The following is a 17,219-nucleotide window of genomic DNA, read 5'->3' on the forward strand; positions in this document are numbered from 1 at the left end:
CTCTCTCTCTCTCTCCAGCTACTCGACACCACCTGCCCAGAAAGAGCCAACTACTTCTAACTGCCATGTTTGTGCAATGCAAGTTTAGTCAATAGAATTCTGTTTTATAGTCATTTTTTAGTACTTTTTGTGCACTACAATCATGTAATTGATCAAAGCAATTATTTTATATTAAAAAAAAGAAATGCAGTTAATTATATGAATGAAGTGTACAAAAAGTACACAAAAATGACTGCATATAAAAATTTTGTTATTTTGTTAGTTTCAGTGTGCACGTGCCGAAAGGGGTTGATGGTAGACCACAAAAGCATATTACATGATATGCGAAGATGACAAACACAAGAATAATTGTTCAAAGAGGGGAAAATGCAAGCGCTCCGACATAATGTATGTATCATGGTAGACTTATCATCAACAATATCATGGTCTATCCATTAAATACTACCCAAAACTGCTATAATGTACTGCTGCTACTCAAACTTTACAATCGTTGAAATATGCACAAAGATGGCAAGAACTAATAGCTCGTGCTTCCAATGGACCATTTCACGCTCATTCATAAATAAGTTTTCAAACACCCACATCATAGAAGCAGTGTAACAATGCCTTGAGTAAATCCACTATAACTACAAGTGAACATATATTGCACGTCAGTGAGGAATGCTGGACATCCTTGGTCACGAGTTCATCTCAACGTGTTGATCGGATGGTTTGTTTGAGTTATTCTGCTCCACTTTGATGCGTGGCTCATCTATTGCCATCATATTAGTTGCCTGAAAGTGAAAAGCAGTTAATTATTGCCATAAAGGGGGTGTTGACTCAAAGGACTTCCAAAGTAAAGACATTACATTGAAGCATGCATGCAACGTAACAATGAATTATGAGAAAAAAATTTGGTAATTACAGCGCAAAAAGATGATAGAGCTGGACATACTGAGTCAGTGCGTCCAGGTTCGATGTATTCTTTCTTCACTTGACTTGGCAAAGGCTTACTGTATGACAGAGAAAGACAGTTGTTAGCATCCTCGAGTCAGAGGAGGAGGAGAAGATGATGATGAACAAGAAGAAACTGAATACCAGTCGTCATCAGACTCCATGTCAGAATCAGGATCCCATCTTTTATCTCTGTCGTTTTGATCTTCATCCACCTGAATACAAAACACTTCCGGCCATTAACTTACATGCAAACTCTACATATGCAGCAGTGAAGCCACCATACACCAGGGTGGCCATGAACTCAAAGTTTGAAAAATTTCAACTACACGTCATATTCTTGTTAGGGTATAAACAGCCCAATTACTTCCCCCATCTACCTCCGAACAAAAAAAAAAAAATAATAATAATAATAATAAAACAAGCACAACAGTTATCAAAATAAAAACTCAGTACAATGAAGGAAAAGAAAAAAAAAATAAGAAAGACTTCAAAGCAATGTAATGATTATATGAGATGCAAAGACAAACCTCTGGAAGCTCTGTATCAGGTGGTCGCTCTTGAAACTGGACACTTGGGGCATGTTGCAACGTTGATAGATAATCAAGAAGTTTTACCCTAATATCTTCCAGTAAGTGACGAGAGTTTTTGTTTTCCATGTTACTTGGAGCTACATGAAGATTATATTCTGGGCCAAAGTACTCATAATATTCATGCTGCGGCATCTTATCATCAAGTTCCATCCCAAGTGCAACACCTGTCTGCTCAACAGATAATATGATATATATATATATATATAAGTGGAGAGGAGGTAAACAAAATACAAGCAAAAAGTCTTATACAGCAAGCACATGACTTATTAATGTGGGTTGGAGACATCAATATAAAATTTCTGCCTCTCGTTCATTCAAATGTCAAGAATCTACATATTGAACTTCCACCCAGAGAGATCTGGAATGCAACAGCAGCAAGACCACCTTACGGAATAGAACTGCCTATTCAAGAATGAAGCTTAAGGACAATCAAACCCCAAAAGTACGATTAATGCAACACTCATAAAATAAAATAAAATTTGTACAAATTCAAATATTCAAATTTTCATTATATTTTCCAATACGCTCCTCAGTGTTAGGATACTTGTAAATCATACTGCACGTATTTCGTAACATTAGAATTAGAATAGTGTTTCCAAAATTATATGTCATACTGCACCATTTTACGAAGTATCAGTTAAATGTGTTTATCATGCAGCAACCAAAACTAGACATCCAAAATTAAGCTGCTTCCATCAATCAGGTATAAAGGTTCATCTAAAGGACATTTAATAATTGCATCAAAACATAGATTACCTCATAACACCAGCATCGAGCAACATTTCGTATCGTATAACCACCTCCACCCAGCAATAGGAGCGGAACATTGAAAGATCTCATAAATCTGACACAGTCCGCATGGCCCTTAATTGATAGATTGAAACACCCTAATCTGTCACCAGATAGAGAGTCAGCACCACATTGTAGAACCACAGCACCAGGCCGAAAAACTTCCATCACTTTCCCAATTATTGGCCGAAACAAGGAATGGTAGCTCTCATCATCAATGCCATCGTCAAGGGGTACATTGAGAGAATAATATTTCCCTTTGCCATATCCAATATCACGAATATCACCCGTACCAGGGAAATAGTCTCCAAATTTGTGAAATGAAACCGTCATGACCCTATCAGTTGTGTAAAAAGCCTCCTCCACACCGTCACCATGGTGGATATCAATGTCCACATATAAAACACGCTGCATTGATATGAGAATGTGGAATTATATTCCAGACTACTTGGCAGAAATCAGTAGATAATATTTTGCATGCTAAGAGAAAAATAAGTCATTGTTTGCATTACAAATATGCAAAGGCCTTTTCAACTAGCTAAAACCTTAGAGCAGAATCCAAGCTGCCAAATAAAGACAGCAAAACTAAAGGTGATCGAGACAATTAAAATGATTGGTTTCAGCAGTCAATGGAAGTCACACAAGCTTACATATAAGCAGCATTTTATACCTTGTTCAGTGAAACCACTTGTCAGTAATCAATTAGTTCAAGAACTACTTCATCTCAAACATAGCCGAAACAGAAATTTTGTAATTGGAATGACTGGTTATGCAAAAGAAACCTCATGATTGATTAGGTCCTATAACTGATTTCACACTACGACTCCATGTCCAAAAGCAACTATAAGAATTGAGAATTTTGGTTTTTTTTTTTTTTTTAACACTTGGAGGACATCCTAGAAGAGAGAAGAAAGAAAGAAAAATATGCAGTACAACAACTCAAATATCATTGTGAAGGCTCATAGGGAATTGATTAACTTGGTAAAAAAAACTGATCGCTCCACACCATGTAAACACACACTAGTGGACGGCACCTCAAGCATTCAGTCTCCTAATTATTATTATCATTATTATTACTATCGCTATTGTCATTAGTATTATTACAGTGATAATGATGATACTAGCAATGCTATCATTTTTGTTAATGGATCATAGTTAACAAATGCAATATGGTTGATAAATTCCTAAAAAAGGCACATGATTGTTGATTTTTTTCTTTTACAAAAGTGGTACTGAAGGCCAAAGTAGATGGAGAGCAACTTAAAATTCTAGCAAAGCAATGGAAGAACACTGCACCATCATTAGTTGCATATTAAGTGTGTAGCACACAATATTATATCAATTTACTCAGGCTTGATGACTAGGTTATAACATTCAACCCGGGAAAAAAAAGTTGCTCACTCATCTGAAAATAGAAAAACAAAAAGGAATAGAAAGTACGACAAGAAAGCTCCTACAGGAAAAGAGCTCTGCAACTCTTCTAAAGTTATAATAACAATTGTGCTTTCAACCATGAATAACAACAATGACATGGATCAACAACAAACACAACTTAGATTAAAAAAAAAAAATTCTATGTGTGCTACAGAAAAGCTACAAATCTCAAAACATAACATAGAAGGCAACCTTCTTCCAGTTCTGTAGATAGAAACAGAAACAATGATAATAGTGACATGAGTTTTAGCCCCGATTATTTATGATTTCGCATCCAGATATTCAACAATTAATGCCAATGAGTAGCAGCTCAGACAAAATTTATCGAGTTTGTGAATTCAAGCCCCCACAAGGTGCCAAAGTAACTCACCAGTGAAAAAAATAAAGACTTGGTCCCATTCTCATGCACCAAACTAAACAATACTCTGTTAAGCAGGAAAGTAGACCAACCTCATTTACTTTGAGAAGCTCCAGAATTGCCAAGACGATATCGTTCACATAACAAAATCCAGAAGCCTCGCACTTCTTGGCATGATGCAGCCCACCAGACCAGTTTATGGCAATATCAGAACCTCCTTGGTTCAGTTTGACAGCACCAGCAACTGAACCCCCAGCATAAGTTTGACAGAACGAGTAAAGACCATCAAAGACAGGACAGTCTTCACCAACATTAAACCTCTTCAGCTGCCTCAGCTGATCTTGCTGAGTTTCTGGGGTGATAGCCCTAAGAAAGCTAACATAATCATCAGCATGGAACTTGCAAAGATCCCTATCTTTGGCAGGAGTGGGTTTCAGGACCTGCATATGCTGAAGCAAACCGTAGTGGGCTAAGAGAGCATGTGTCATTCGAATCCTATGCGGCTTCATTGGGTGACCCTGTCCATAGTAATAATTTCCAACTTCTGGGTCATAAAAATATGAAACTTTTCTCTTCACACTGTCTGGCCCAGAAGGAAGGGAATTGCCTCCACTTTCCATGATCTGAGAAGAGGTGAGTGATGAAGTCTAATCAAACGATGTGTATATAATAGAGAAAGTCCAAAGAAATAAACCAGAAAAAACACGGATTCCAACCCTCCACTTAAGAAAACTAGCCGCAATCGGTTCCACTCAGAACCCTTCTTTTGGAATTGAGATGAATAGATGACTGAAAATAGATAGATTAAACAGATTTTAAAAGTAAAGAGTAGGTCAGGCATTGAAGGTACGAAGCCAAGATCTGGAGTACATATTCCCCGACTCGCCTGATTATGAGAAACAGAATAAAGGCCTACAATACATCCTCATATGACATAAGGTTGGCAATTACTCCGTGAAAGCGCATTCATGATTCATCACCTAATTAAGACTGAGACCTACAACCTAATAACTCGGATAGAAGACGAAGAAGAACACAAGTCGGTCTCAATGCACAAATAAAGCAGAAAACATGAGAAGATGTATGCTCAGAGTAAGATAAATTCACACAGAGAAGGAAAGTAGCACAATAATCTATAATCTACAGAGGAAATAAATAAGAAAAAAAAAACCCAAAGTGTGTTACATTAAATAAAAGGCGGAAGTGTTTATCGAACGCTTGAACGAAAAAGCGATTCTCGAGAAGACTGCAAAATAAAAATCAAGGACACTAGAGATTCAAAAACAAAAACAGCTTAAATGTAGTGGAGAATAAAACTCGTATACATACGAGCGCACGCAGAGAGAAACCCTTTGCGCTGCCGAAAAGGAAAGCGAAGACTCGAGAGATGCGTTCGACTTCGACCGCCTCCCCTCTCCTGCTCACTACTTTACTGCTGAGACAGAACGGTGGGAGACACTGGAATTCCTTGTTTTAACACTTTTTTTTTTTTTACCAAGACTTTATATTATTCAAAAATTCTATATTATTTGGACTCTTTTCTCTGTGTTTTTTTTTTCCCAAAAAACTTAATTATATCCTATATAATAAATAAAATATCAATTATTATTTTTAACTTAAATAATTATAATTTTATCACATCTGTCATCAGCCTTTACCCTTCATTTTTAAGTTTTTTTTATAAATATACTAAGGTTGCGTTTAGATATTGAACTGAATTTAGTTTTTTATAAATAATAATGAGTTAAGATGATGCCATGAATTCTATGAGATCCCATCTAAAATGAGTTTATATATATTTAGATGTTAAGATAGATTTAGTATTATTTATAAAAAGTTTAAAAAAGTTATAGATCTCACATGTAAAAAAAATTTTAAATTAAGATGAATTGTGATTTGAAAATTATATATTTGAATGTTAAATTCAGTTTAAAATTAGACAAAATTGAGTTAATCTCAATGCAATCCAAGAACTAAACAGGGTTTTAGTATTTTACCAAATTTTGAAATTCCAATTTGTTTTGTCACTAATAGCTCAAGCGGTTGAAATGTCTAAACTGCTAATTTTGTTTGTTATTCATATATTTCTTAAAAAACGCAATAATTAAAATATTTCATATTTTGCATTATTCATATAATGTAAAATTGAGACAATGGTATGAATATAACACAGTGGGAGAAAAAATAGATTGTTATATATATTAATACACAATTATACTTACAATTAGATTTTTTTAAAGATTAATAATTTGTACAAATCTCACGCAGTCTTTTAATTAAAAAAAAAAAACTGTACCCTACCATTAAAAGTGCACTTTCTTTTCTTGCTAGATCTACTTAAATTAAAATAAGTGTGGTGTGTGAAGTATGAGGATGACAAGAAGATTTTTCCTTTTTTTTAAATGACTCCATGAGATTTATCTATTTAAAATTTGTACTTAACATTATTCTTAAATAGATATCTAATAAAAAACCCAAAGAGTTTTACAGATCAAAGATTTATGGGAAAACATCATGGTAGCTGATGTTTAGAGAGAGAGAGAGAGAGAGAGAGAGAGTTGTCTCGAGTCTTCTCCGCCATTGATCTAGCCAAAAAATTGACAACACCAATCAATTACAATAACACAAAAAGCCTACGCTGATTCCTTTTCTGATAACTACATAATATCACTAATATTGGATCAACATCAAATAGCTCTGAACTGATAATAATAAATTTATAGTACTAGAATAGAACTTGATGACTTAGGTTATCACTTTGGACTGTTTGAATGCCCGATGTCCGAAGGCAATGAATTAATTAGGTTATCATAGGTTCCCTCCATGCCCATCTGAATGTTTTTTTTCTGGGAAGTAAATCTGAAAAATGCCAAAAATGTGTTTGCCTCTAATTACCCAGCTCAAAAGGGTATTTAATGCTGTAATTGAGCTTGCAAAGGTTTGTCGATCTGTTCCTTCATCACGTCAAGATGCTGCAAAAAGACTAAGCACGTACAGCTGTCTATGAATACATTATTTTGTTACTGAGACCTTATTCACAGCATCTCATACTCTGTAAGGAATCTCCAGTGCTCATCATAATCATCATCTTGTCTTTTGCTTCAGGTCACAAGATGCCATTAAGGAAGGAAGACCATTGGGATGTCAGGTTTTAGTGATCAGCATAAATGGACGATACCCCCCGATCGATCATGGCCTACAAAATGGGCAAGCACTTCCTCATAAACATAAGTGTACGTACTGCTTCATGGGGTTATGATTATGATATATATAAAGAGAACTATAGGATTTGGGAGCTTAAAGCTAGTTATTGAAGATATAGAAATGCATTTTACACACAACTAAAAGTCATACGACCTTCCATGTTCAATATATATTCCCCACAAGACAGTGATCTAGGAAGCTCATGCGGTAGGCCAGGACATTGTAGATAAAACATGTCCCATGGGAATAACTCCAGGAAAGCCTTCATGCGATTCATCCTCACTGGTAATTTCGTTACCAGCCTGAGCCCCAGGAATCCCAACACATGAATATAAAGAATTCTCATCTACTTTCAACTGATCATAAGCAAGGTCTTCGATGTTGAGAGCTTCATATTGTGATAATATAAGATCTTTGATGCATGATATGTCCTGAGCAAACATCGTCATAAAAGGTGAATTCTAATTTCCATTGCGAAAAAAAAAAAAAATATTATTTTCTTTCAACAGCAAAGTATATGCTTAAGATCTATAGTTTATTTTTAGATGGGGGATAGGGGACTGAATGTCAGATGTTTCCACTTCACCTTCCTTGGAACAAAAGCCGCATGTAAGTGGCCCAACAATCCAAGCCAATATATAGGCATTTGACTAATTTCAGCTTCATATCTAAGAATGATTCATTTTGCCTGTAAATACAAAAGGAATTTAAGCAAAAATAATATACTTTGCTATTCCCAGGACATTCTCGAGGACATATGATGTTAATGCCCAAATGACTAACACAAGAGAATGGTGAATTGGGTTTGTTTTAAAAAATTAACAATTATAAATCAAATACATAAAATAAAATATGAATATAATATGAAGCAACAATATATATAAAGAGCAAAGTTAAGAGAGATGCAAACTCAGTATTTTAACGAGATCCAAGCATTGAGAATTCCCAAATTCACCATTTAACCTCATTCAAATGAATATAGAAACCTATTACACTCTTGGGCAGTATTGTTTCAAAGAATTCGAGTAGAACATTTTCTACACTTACAATCACCTTATGAGTGGTGATTCAGTTATGCCATGTATAGAACTCTTACTACATTCACAAGGGTTATACACATTCTTTTACTGTTTATACAAGAGTTAATAGATTATCATAATAAACTCCTTATTGGGTGAAATGCAAACAATATAATGTAAACTATATCTCTCAAAATGAACAAATGTTAAGGCATATAAGATTTCATTTTCAAATTTAAAAATATTCAAATGTCAAAAAAGAACATTCTTCACTTTTCAAAAATTTTAAACAAAAGTTTCTCATTTTGTAATTGTGAAAGACTGTTCATTTTTCAAAATTTTCAAATAAAATATTCTATCTTTTGCATATGTCAAAAGAGAATCATTCATCTTTTGAAATTTTCATCCAAAAACTCCTACCTTTGGCAAATGTCAAAAAGAGCATCAATCACTTTACAAAATTTTCAAACAAAAATTTCTGCTTTTTGCATATACCAAAAAGAGTATAAATAATTTTTCAAACTTTCAAACATATCATGCACATATGAAAAAGGCAAATTGATGTTTCATGAGAAAAGATTATTTTTGAGCATTAAACCTTTTTTGAATTTTGAAAGAGATGTATAAAAATACTCTAGGAGCTTCACTTGTAAGCCTGTTCCTTGCTTACCCATGCTTGATTTGTTGATGTCCTTAAATCCATTTTGTGGATAGCAACTTGAGACTCCTTAATACTTGAACTCCTTTGTTATAATCAAAATCCATGAGTAGATATAGAATAATTATATGTTATATGATGCTTGAAACCTTGTGTTCAACACATGATCACAACAGTTTTGGGTTTTTGTTTTTGTTTTTTTTTTTTGGGAGGGGTGGGGGGGGGGGGGGGGGGGGATGGACGGACTAATATAGGAACCACCAAGACAACCTTGGGAAGGGTGAAATTGTGAATATGTTTTAAAAGTTGAAAAGGTTCAGCATGACTGGAAATAGTCACGTTTCTTCAATTGGAGTCTCTTACCTAAATAAAGTAGTCAAATTAAGCAATATGAAGATTTCCAATAGTAACTAACCCTATCCAACTTTCTTTGGGTGATATTGTTGCTGTGCAAACCTCTGAGAAATCTTGCATGCATCAACAACTTTATGTATCTGGATATTTAGTGTAGCCAAACTAATAAACCGGTTGAAATGACAAAAAATATTTTGTGCAACTCCATTGAAATTGAACTCACACCTTGCCTAGAGTTGATGTTATTGATATTACATACCACCCCAATGTTAGTCTATCAAACAGATTCATCTCAAAGGACACATCATATATCAGTCCAAGAGAATCCCAAACATTTGTAAAAAGCCTGTATAAAGCAGACGGCTTCAAACTTTCAGTAATTATAACTAGAAAAGTTCTAACAATCAATAAGGGTTTGAAACATCTTCAATCATCACAGAAATCTAAATTGGATGATATTCTGATAAATAAACAGAAATTTTAATGAAAATGTGTGCTTCTGAAGGAAGAACTACCTTGAATTGATGATCTCAGCCAGCAGCCCCATAGTGATGCCAAAGAAAAGCAAATGACCACGAAGTTTTCTTTGCAGATTGCTCTGGATATCGTTATCCTCCATGTGCATTTCCTCCAATTTTGACTGTGCCAATAAATAAAGCATTAGTTTACCAAATCAAGTGAGCCCCATGTCAAACTTCTGCTCATCAAAATTAGGTATTATATTATCCTGCCCTATCTTTACATGTAATCCTTTTAGGTCTGAATAGACCATACGGTCCGTACCTATTTTGTGGTGCCTTAGTTGGTAAAATGGGATAACACAATCCATTTTTCAGCTTTCGTCGATACAACTTTGGGTGAAGTGGAAGTTCAAGACTTAAGACTACCTTTGCTCGTTTTATTTTAGACCAACAATTGCTTGTGGAAAATGACCATGCTTCACCAAAAAATAAAAGGAGTAAAAGAAGTTAGACTAAGTCCTGAGAGCACCACCGCCAAGGGGGTGGTTCAATGATCCTCGGGTTACTCCCAAGTGGTTGGGTTTGAATCCAACTATGGACTCACCGTAGATGATTAGTATTAGCCGCCTAACAATTTATTAAATTCTTTAGTGGAGCTGCGGTCTAAGCTATGGCTCAATCCTAACTTCAGGGAGCACCTGCAACTTCCCTCCATCTAGGCCCTTCTATCTGGTTTTCAGTGAGTAGGGTGCTACTATGCTTACATCCAGGTAAGGAAGCCACCTTTATTTAACACCCCCCCCTCCCCCCCACCCCCCCCCCCCCCCCCCCCTCCTCTTCTTCTCCTTCCTTAAAAAAAGTCTTGAGAGCACTGGGAAAGAAAATTGAATTTCATGAGACAATCATCTTATATACAAGCCTTTCTGGTTTATTAGTAAGTTACACACAACCTCATCCAAAGTGCTGTTCTTAGAAGGGAGAAGGTGCCATTTGACAATACCCTATCTTACACAAGCCTTTTAAAATACAACAGATAAAAGAGTTAATATATGATTAAACGTGAAAAAGTTTTTGTTCTAGAAGAAGTTCGATGACCCATGAAACCCCTTGAAACCATTATAAACAACAAGATCTTTTCTCTGCTAGGAAATGTGGGATCTCTAGATAATATGTGATACCTTGGACTAGGTATAGAAGGGTGTCGAAAGAGGCTTGAGCCATGTCCACCCACCTTAGTAATGACCTGACAAGGACGTTAGGAATCTAAGGGGAGAGATTTTAATAACTTGGATAAATAACTAAAAGGTGGTGAATGAGATCCCACGTAAGCAGGACGAGAAAGTTCTAGTAATTTATAATGATTTCCAGGGGTTCTAATTGTAACATTGATCGGTCTTTACAAGCCTATATATAACTTGGGCTTTCCCCCCCCCCCCCAAAACCCCCACAGCAACAAAAAAAATTGTAAGATAACTAAAAGAATGATCCTTGTGATTCTTGCAGATATGTCAACAGACCTGGAAAAGAACCATGCAATAAAAACCATACTTCAAGCTTCAGATTGTTCGTAAATAATGGTAAAGATGGAGGATTAATCGCGACAACAAGAACAAGTAATCGGCCCAAGACTAAGCAAAAGGCATATGTCATACCATCAAATTACAGGTTATAGTGTTACACAGCTTTTTTCCAGACAACAAAATGAGACTACTTTAACTTTACAAGCCGAACTAGAAAGGTTTCTTTTGAGTGAATCAGTGATTGTAGGTTTAAGGAAAAAAATCTATATTTAGTCGTCAATGCACTATCAAACTGGTATTCATGATATCTACTCTATAAAATCCTTTCTAAAAGAATAATTATTTTCTCAAGTTAATATTATGTGATGCATAATTAATAAAACCAGAAGCTCCCTCATCGATTACATGTGGAAGTTCATAAAAACCAGGGGAGAGTGGGGGAAGAAAACACTTGATTGCGCATGCTCACATACCAATATCAGATGAGAAGTGGATGATGTATGTATTACGACAAAAGGAACTTGATGCGGCATACTTACAGAACTGCTACCGACACCACGCTTGGATATATGAAAAGTAAATTTGTGAAGAAAGGCCCTTGGCATACATATTTCGATTGTGGGACGAGGGACCCTGCGTTTGGGAGAGCAAGAAAGGGAGGATTCTGTTTAGAAAAATGTGCCCCGATCTCTAGTTCACATTATAGACGTATGTTGTTTCCAAGTGTTATGCTTCTTTCTGCGAAATCCAAATCTTCCATTACCAAGCTCATAGGGTTCCTTTTCCTCCGGAACAGAAAGGAAAAAGAAAATAGAAAATGAATTATTATTTTAAGCAGTAATATAAGTGGATTAATGCACAACAAAAGCAATAATTGCCAATTACATAAGTTTATGATGGCTAGCTACAAAATCAGTTTGTATAATGGGGATTTAACAACGCTGAAAAGTAACATGAGAGTGAAGCGGATGAACCCTGATGAACTCAAATTAAACAAACCGAAAGAGAGTTTCAAGAACAAAATATATAATATTGGCTTATTCTGGTGGGAGGAAATACTGAAAGATGATGGCTCTGAAGGAGTCCGGAAAAGGAGAAGAACAGCGAGGCAGAGAGAGGACTGAATTATTACCTCGTCTTTTGCTCTCTTTTGAAGGCCACCACAGATGTATTAGGGGTACGCTACTTTGCCATTGCCAGACTGAACGAGGCTGCAAGCTTTGAAACTTGATTTTATGAAAAAATGAGTAGAAGAACTCTTTTGGGTATATGGTTTCTAGATGCTTTTAGGTGAAAATATAGCCGTTGCGCACAAAAAGGATTGGATGGTTAATTGCATCGAGATAGATCAGGACTAGGAAAATGATAAGCTTATAATTAGTCTACGATTCTATTCAAAATAAAGCATAGTTATGTAAAATTGAAATCGTCACAATTATATTGACTGATTTATATTGAAGAATAAAATAATTATAACATAAATATTGTAGGTGTATTATAATTTATTACCTGATGAGTAATCTGCACGAGAAATCTTTATCGAAAATACTATCTCATAAAGCCAAAAGTTAAAAATCAATAGTTATGGTATCTAATATTATAATATATATATATATATATAAAGAAGATTTACAATTTTTGAGATTCATTTTTATAATATTTCTTTGTAAATCTAGCATTTCTTAGTTTGTATATATGATTAAGAAAATTAGAAATATAAAAGAAATTTTATAAAAATCAATTCGTTGAATCTGGCTATCAATGATATTGTTAATTGGGAAATGAATCTTCCAATATCAATAGGGAAAAAGGAAAAAGAAGAAAAAAACTAAAACATATGCAATACATTTCAATCTTTTAAAATAATATACAAATTATTTTAAAACATATACAATACGGAATCTCCAGATTCTATGACTATCTCCAGATTCAACACGGAATCTGAATACAGAATGATTGCCCATTCAACAACTGAAATTCAATAGATAACCTCACTTCTTCATGAAATTGGTGCCTCGACATCTTTCGACTCCAACACTTCCATGTGATAAAATAGGTGTTAATAATGAAAAATTATACGACAAGCCGAAACGGGAGAAAGAGTCATTTTCGACCAGTTGAGGCAAACTAAAACTAGATTAGGCGGTCCGGAGTGATGAGATAGTCTACTATAATATGAGTATTTTATACTTTCTCATAGTCTCTCATTTCTCTCTATACAATGAAAGTCAGAAAAAGATGTTCTCTTAGAGCTCTTGTTATGAAGTTGAAGATAGTGCTCATGTTCTCGTTCAATCCCCCCAGTCTCATTTCTAAGATCTCTTTTATTATTGTCTTTGAGAGTGATGCTGTCACGTCTCATCTCGTGTGTCTAACATATTTTTCCCTCATTTTTTATTTTTCTCCTTTTTGCCTCACACTTGCCTTGCTTATTGTCTTGTCCCTTATGCATATATGTCATTTCTTTCCCTTTCTACTCATCTTTTTCCTATCATCTGATATTTACTTTTTCTTGTCTCTTTACACTTGTCTCCTAATAGTAGCTCAATGGATTGGGTCTGATATGAGCATATTATTTTTACTCACTTCAATGGGAAGTGCATATACGTACCTTACCGTAAACTCCATTTTTCCTTACATGTACAAAATACATTGAAATCAATCGATGTTCGTGTCGTTCGTGATCCAAGATGCTTCTCGTGCATTGAATGTGAAGTTCATTTCACAAAGCAACTATCTGCTGGTTTCGTGACAATCTCAATGTCTGTAAACTACCATTGAGATTGCGGGGGACCTATTGATCACCAGACAATTGAAGGTAGATTATACGATAAGAATAAACACAATAATAATGACACTCAATGCAGAGTTACAGATGAGCAGAATATATATCTTCACAGCAAATTATATAATAAGAAAGATCAAAGTGATCAAGAAAATGAAAGTATAGCTGAAGCTATGACTAGAGTCCTAGTCATCTCTTTGTAAAAACTATTTCACATTATAAATACAATTGCAACGGTCCAAAACAAACGTACGGAAAGCATTACATTCCAAGAAGTCTCTTCGTTCAAAGATCCCACCGAGGAGTCAAGTTCTAGTACATTTTTACGCGTTGTGATTATTACCCATTCTTTTTTCCATTATCTCCCTCTCACCAGAATGTGATCTCTCAATCATGTCATATCTCACTCTTACGCACCAGACACAGCCGTACGGAACCAACCCTGTGTTTCTGATGGTTTTCAGCAAAGATATTTTAACACAAAGTGCGTACAGTGTACTGATTGAGCAGTCGAATGGACATCCACTTGTAGCGAGGTGGCAACGTTGTTGTCAAAAAGATCTCTCCGGGCCTCCACGACGTTGAATTGCGAATAATACTAAAGTAAAATGGTCGCCACGTCTATAAATATGATAAAGTCGTCCCATATCGAACAAGTCAAAAGGAAGGATTGAGACAGGAAACTCCGAAATGCCAAGAGAGAAATTAAAAAGGTACTTCTTTTCCTCCGTGAGCAGGCCGAAGCTTCCCTCACGCGCTCCACCGCTGGATATTAAAAAATAATTGGCAAGTCGGCCGAAAATCACGACATAGGGGTAGGGCGGCAATTCGATCTAATTAAAACCGCGTTCTCATCATGATCTGACAGCCATATCCCTCCCATCACTCGTTAAGACATCCACGTACGTTACACAGCATCATTTTCATGCTGAATCAGGATTCCTTGGACTTTCCGCTTTCGTCTTGCGTTCCCAACTTCCCATTCTCTCTCTCTATATATAGCAAGGCCAACTTTCATTCATTCAACTAAATTTTACAAGTTCAGGTGTACATACAGTTTACAAACTACAAAGTACAGAAAGTCGAGAGTTATCTAGTTTGTTCTAGCAAAATAGCATTTGAAGGTTCATCATGAAAACTAAACACGATGCAGCTTCTGCTTCTGCTTCTCCTTCTCCTTCTTCCCCTTTTCCTTCGATGGAAGAGAAGTCTTCGAAATCAGTTTTGGGAAGCTTACGTCGCAAACTATCTTCAAGAAAGACGGATAAACGTGCTCTTTCATTAACTGATTCCGAGACGAGCAAATACTGCAGCGAGCTTCAAAGGGTCTTCGAGTACTTTGACGAGGATGGGGATGGTAAAATATCTCCTGCCGAGTTGCAAACCTGCGTGAGCACCGTGGGGGGGAATATGTCCATGGATGAGGCAGAAGCAGCAGTGACTTCGTCTGATTTGAACGGGGATGGGCAGCTGGACTTCGAGGAATTCCAGAAGCTAATGGAGGCAAGCGGAGAAGAGGAGAAGAACGACATGCTTAAAGGGGCTTTCGCCATTTATGACATGGAAGGGTCCGGGTGCATCACTCCCACGAGCTTGAAAAGGATGCTAAGCCGACTTGGTGACTCCAAGTCCGTTGACGATTGCAAAACTATGATCCGAAAGTTTGATCTCAATGGCGACGGTGTTCTCAACTTTGAAGAGTTCAGAATTATGATGCGCTAAATCCAACCTCGTCGATCTTGATCAGCAAGAATATTTTATTTTTCCTTTTGACTGTTTTCATTTCATTCATTCTTTTGTACACATTTGTCGATGCCTCCGGACTTCCTCTCGGTCTTGTAAAATAATCTGCTCATGTTGGTTTGAATTCGTTAATGAAATGTGTGATCATCAGTACCGTTTCTTTATATATAATCTCTCTTTTTCCTCTGATCTTTAAAAATATCGAACAACACTTTTCAACCGTGCATGAAGGCTGAGAAGTATATAAATTTCTAGCTCATGCATGTACATAAACTTTACCATCTATCTTCATACTTATCGTCCGCTAGAAAGGAAAATTAAATTAATATACTTGGATATAAAGAAACAGAAATCTCTGAAGTTTAGAGCCTTATATTCCATAATAGTCTGAATCACTTGCATTACTCAGATGTCATATTCACTGAGCTTTATCACTTTAAAACCAAGTAACAGGGTAGGCACATCGCTAATTCGATCCTATTACCAACATGTCAGACGGACATGCGGTAATGAAAACACAATTATGGACATTATTGTTTACATGCTCATGAGGAAAAGTAAAGAAACAGGAATCTCTTCAGTTTTGAGGCTTATATCCCGTTGAGGGTAACCACAACCTTGCGAGGAGTAGCGTTGTCGCGGTGCTCACATAGCCATATCCCCTGAAGCATAATAGCAGAAGGAACTATAACTTACTCTGATATAGTTATATATATAATATTGAGGGAAAAAATCGAATGGCTTATGGAGCTAATAATAGATGCTTTAGACATAATCTCAAGCAAGTACTTATGCACGCGCTATATGATCTATGTGAGGATATGCGGGATTGAAACATAAGCTCACTCTACAGCTCTTGGTTACTTGGGGGGAGGGGGTGGTGGTGCCAGATAGTCCAAGGGGTCGAAGACTATTGGCATGACCTGGCAGACCTGCAGTATTTTGGTGATATTTTATCCCTGCCCACATTTTTATGATCTTTCTAATATATTTTTCCAATAGACTGAAAAACAACTCGCATCTTTACACTTATCAAGTAATTAAGTCCTACAAAACTTCACTTACTGGGAAAACAAAATCCCTACAAAACTTAGGTCCAGAAAAAGGCCAACTCTAACATTACACCATCAGAGCCATTTATCTTCTGTGCGTATGTGAGGAATTTTTTTTTTTTTTAATATTCATATAAAATAAAAAATAAAAAAAAATCAGTTTTTTCATCTATATCTTAGACTGTGTTATGCTTATAGAAACTCCCCTATAGCAATAAGATTTTAACTGAGTTTAAAAGACTACGGCTTGTGCATGGGGGGTCTCGCTACAATTCTCTTTCTAACCTTATTTTATCATTAGCCAAGCATGAGAGGA

General features: G+C 35.9%; 3 protein-coding genes across 11 annotated transcripts; 1 reads left to right on the forward strand and 2 right to left on the reverse strand.

The window, feature by feature from the left end:
* Window positions 1-367: 367 nt before the first annotated feature.
* On the reverse strand, window positions 368-5,585 carry LOC122315873 (histone deacetylase 19-like). Of its 3 annotated transcripts, none has more exons than XM_043132155.1 (7): window positions 5,437-5,585; window positions 4,200-4,730; window positions 2,283-2,723; window positions 1,464-1,694; window positions 1,078-1,148; window positions 935-992; window positions 368-773 (listed from the first exon to the last, which is right to left on the reverse strand). In XM_043132155.1, exons 2-7 carry the CDS (start codon window positions 4,725-4,727, stop codon window positions 678-680), a joined length of 1,425 nt encoding a protein of 474 aa, XP_042988089.1. In that variant the 5' UTR covers window positions 4,728-4,730; window positions 5,437-5,585; the 3' UTR covers window positions 368-677. The 3 variants fall into 3 exon arrangements, with proteins under 3 accessions (XP_042988089.1, XP_042988087.1, XP_042988088.1); XM_043132153.1 differs by having other exon boundaries at window positions 905-992; XM_043132154.1 differs by having other exon boundaries at window positions 905-992; window positions 4,200-5,353; window positions 5,437-5,569.
* Window positions 5,586-6,677: 1,092 nt separating this feature from the next.
* LOC122317211 lies at window positions 6,678-12,608 on the reverse strand. Of its 7 annotated transcripts, none has more exons than XR_006244395.1 (5): window positions 12,456-12,605; window positions 11,863-12,102; window positions 9,858-9,982; window positions 7,465-7,999; window positions 6,678-7,303 (listed from the first exon to the last, which is right to left on the reverse strand). XR_006244395.1 is itself a non-coding variant. In XM_043134175.1 (5 exons), the coding sequence occupies exons 2-5, from the start codon at window positions 11,926-11,928 to the stop codon at window positions 7,664-7,666; spliced, it is 372 nt and encodes a 123-aa protein (XP_042990109.1). In that variant the 5' UTR covers window positions 11,929-11,956; window positions 12,456-12,608; the 3' UTR covers window positions 6,678-7,663. The 7 variants fall into 7 exon arrangements, 4 of the variants coding, with proteins under 4 accessions (XP_042990109.1, XP_042990110.1, XP_042990107.1 ...); XR_006244396.1 differs by adding an exon at window positions 10,982-11,046 and having other exon boundaries at window positions 6,678-7,999; XM_043134175.1 differs by having other exon boundaries at window positions 6,678-7,742; window positions 7,898-7,999; window positions 11,863-11,956; window positions 12,456-12,608.
* A 2,512-nt stretch (window positions 12,609-15,120) lies between these two features.
* On the forward strand, window positions 15,121-16,015 carry LOC122316858 (putative calcium-binding protein CML19). The gene has a single exon (XM_043133680.1). The coding sequence runs from the start codon at window positions 15,240-15,242 to the stop codon at window positions 15,828-15,830; it is 591 nt and encodes a 196-aa protein (XP_042989614.1). The 5' UTR covers window positions 15,121-15,239; the 3' UTR covers window positions 15,831-16,015.
* The last annotated feature ends 1,204 nt before the right edge of the window (window positions 16,016-17,219 follow it).

Source organism: Carya illinoinensis, chromosome 7, assembly GCF_018687715.1.
Source record: "Carya illinoinensis cultivar Pawnee chromosome 7, C.illinoinensisPawnee_v1, whole genome shotgun sequence".
Taxonomy (NCBI): domain Eukaryota; kingdom Viridiplantae; phylum Streptophyta; class Magnoliopsida; order Fagales; family Juglandaceae; genus Carya; species Carya illinoinensis.

Coding starts and splice junctions, on each gene's coding strand:
- LOC122315873 (XM_043132153.1), bottom strand. CDS start 4,727: ATGGAAAGTGGAGGCAATTCCCTTCCTTCTGGGCCAGACAGTGTGAAG. Junction 1,695..2,282: donor CTCGATGCTGGTGTTATGAG/GTAATCTATGTT, acceptor TCTGTTGAGCAG/ACAGGTGTTGCACTTGGGAT. Junction 774..904: donor CTCTATCATCTTTTTGCGCT/GTAATTACCAAA, acceptor TTTCACTTTCAG/GCAACTAATATGATGGCAAT.
- LOC122317211 (XM_043134175.1), bottom strand. CDS start 11,928: ATGCCAAGGGCCTTTCTTCACAAATTTACTTTTCATATATCCAAGCGT. Junction 8,000..9,857: donor GCTGAGATCATCAATTCAAG/GTAGTTCTTCCT, acceptor TTGTATTTACAG/GCAAAATGAATCATTCTTAG. Junction 7,743..7,897: donor CGGCTTTTGTTCCAAGGAAG/GTGAAGTGGAAA, acceptor ATGTTTGCTCAG/GACATATCATGCATCAAAGA.
- LOC122316858 (XM_043133680.1), top strand. CDS start 15,240: ATGAAAACTAAACACGATGCAGCTTCTGCTTCTGCTTCTCCTTCTCCT.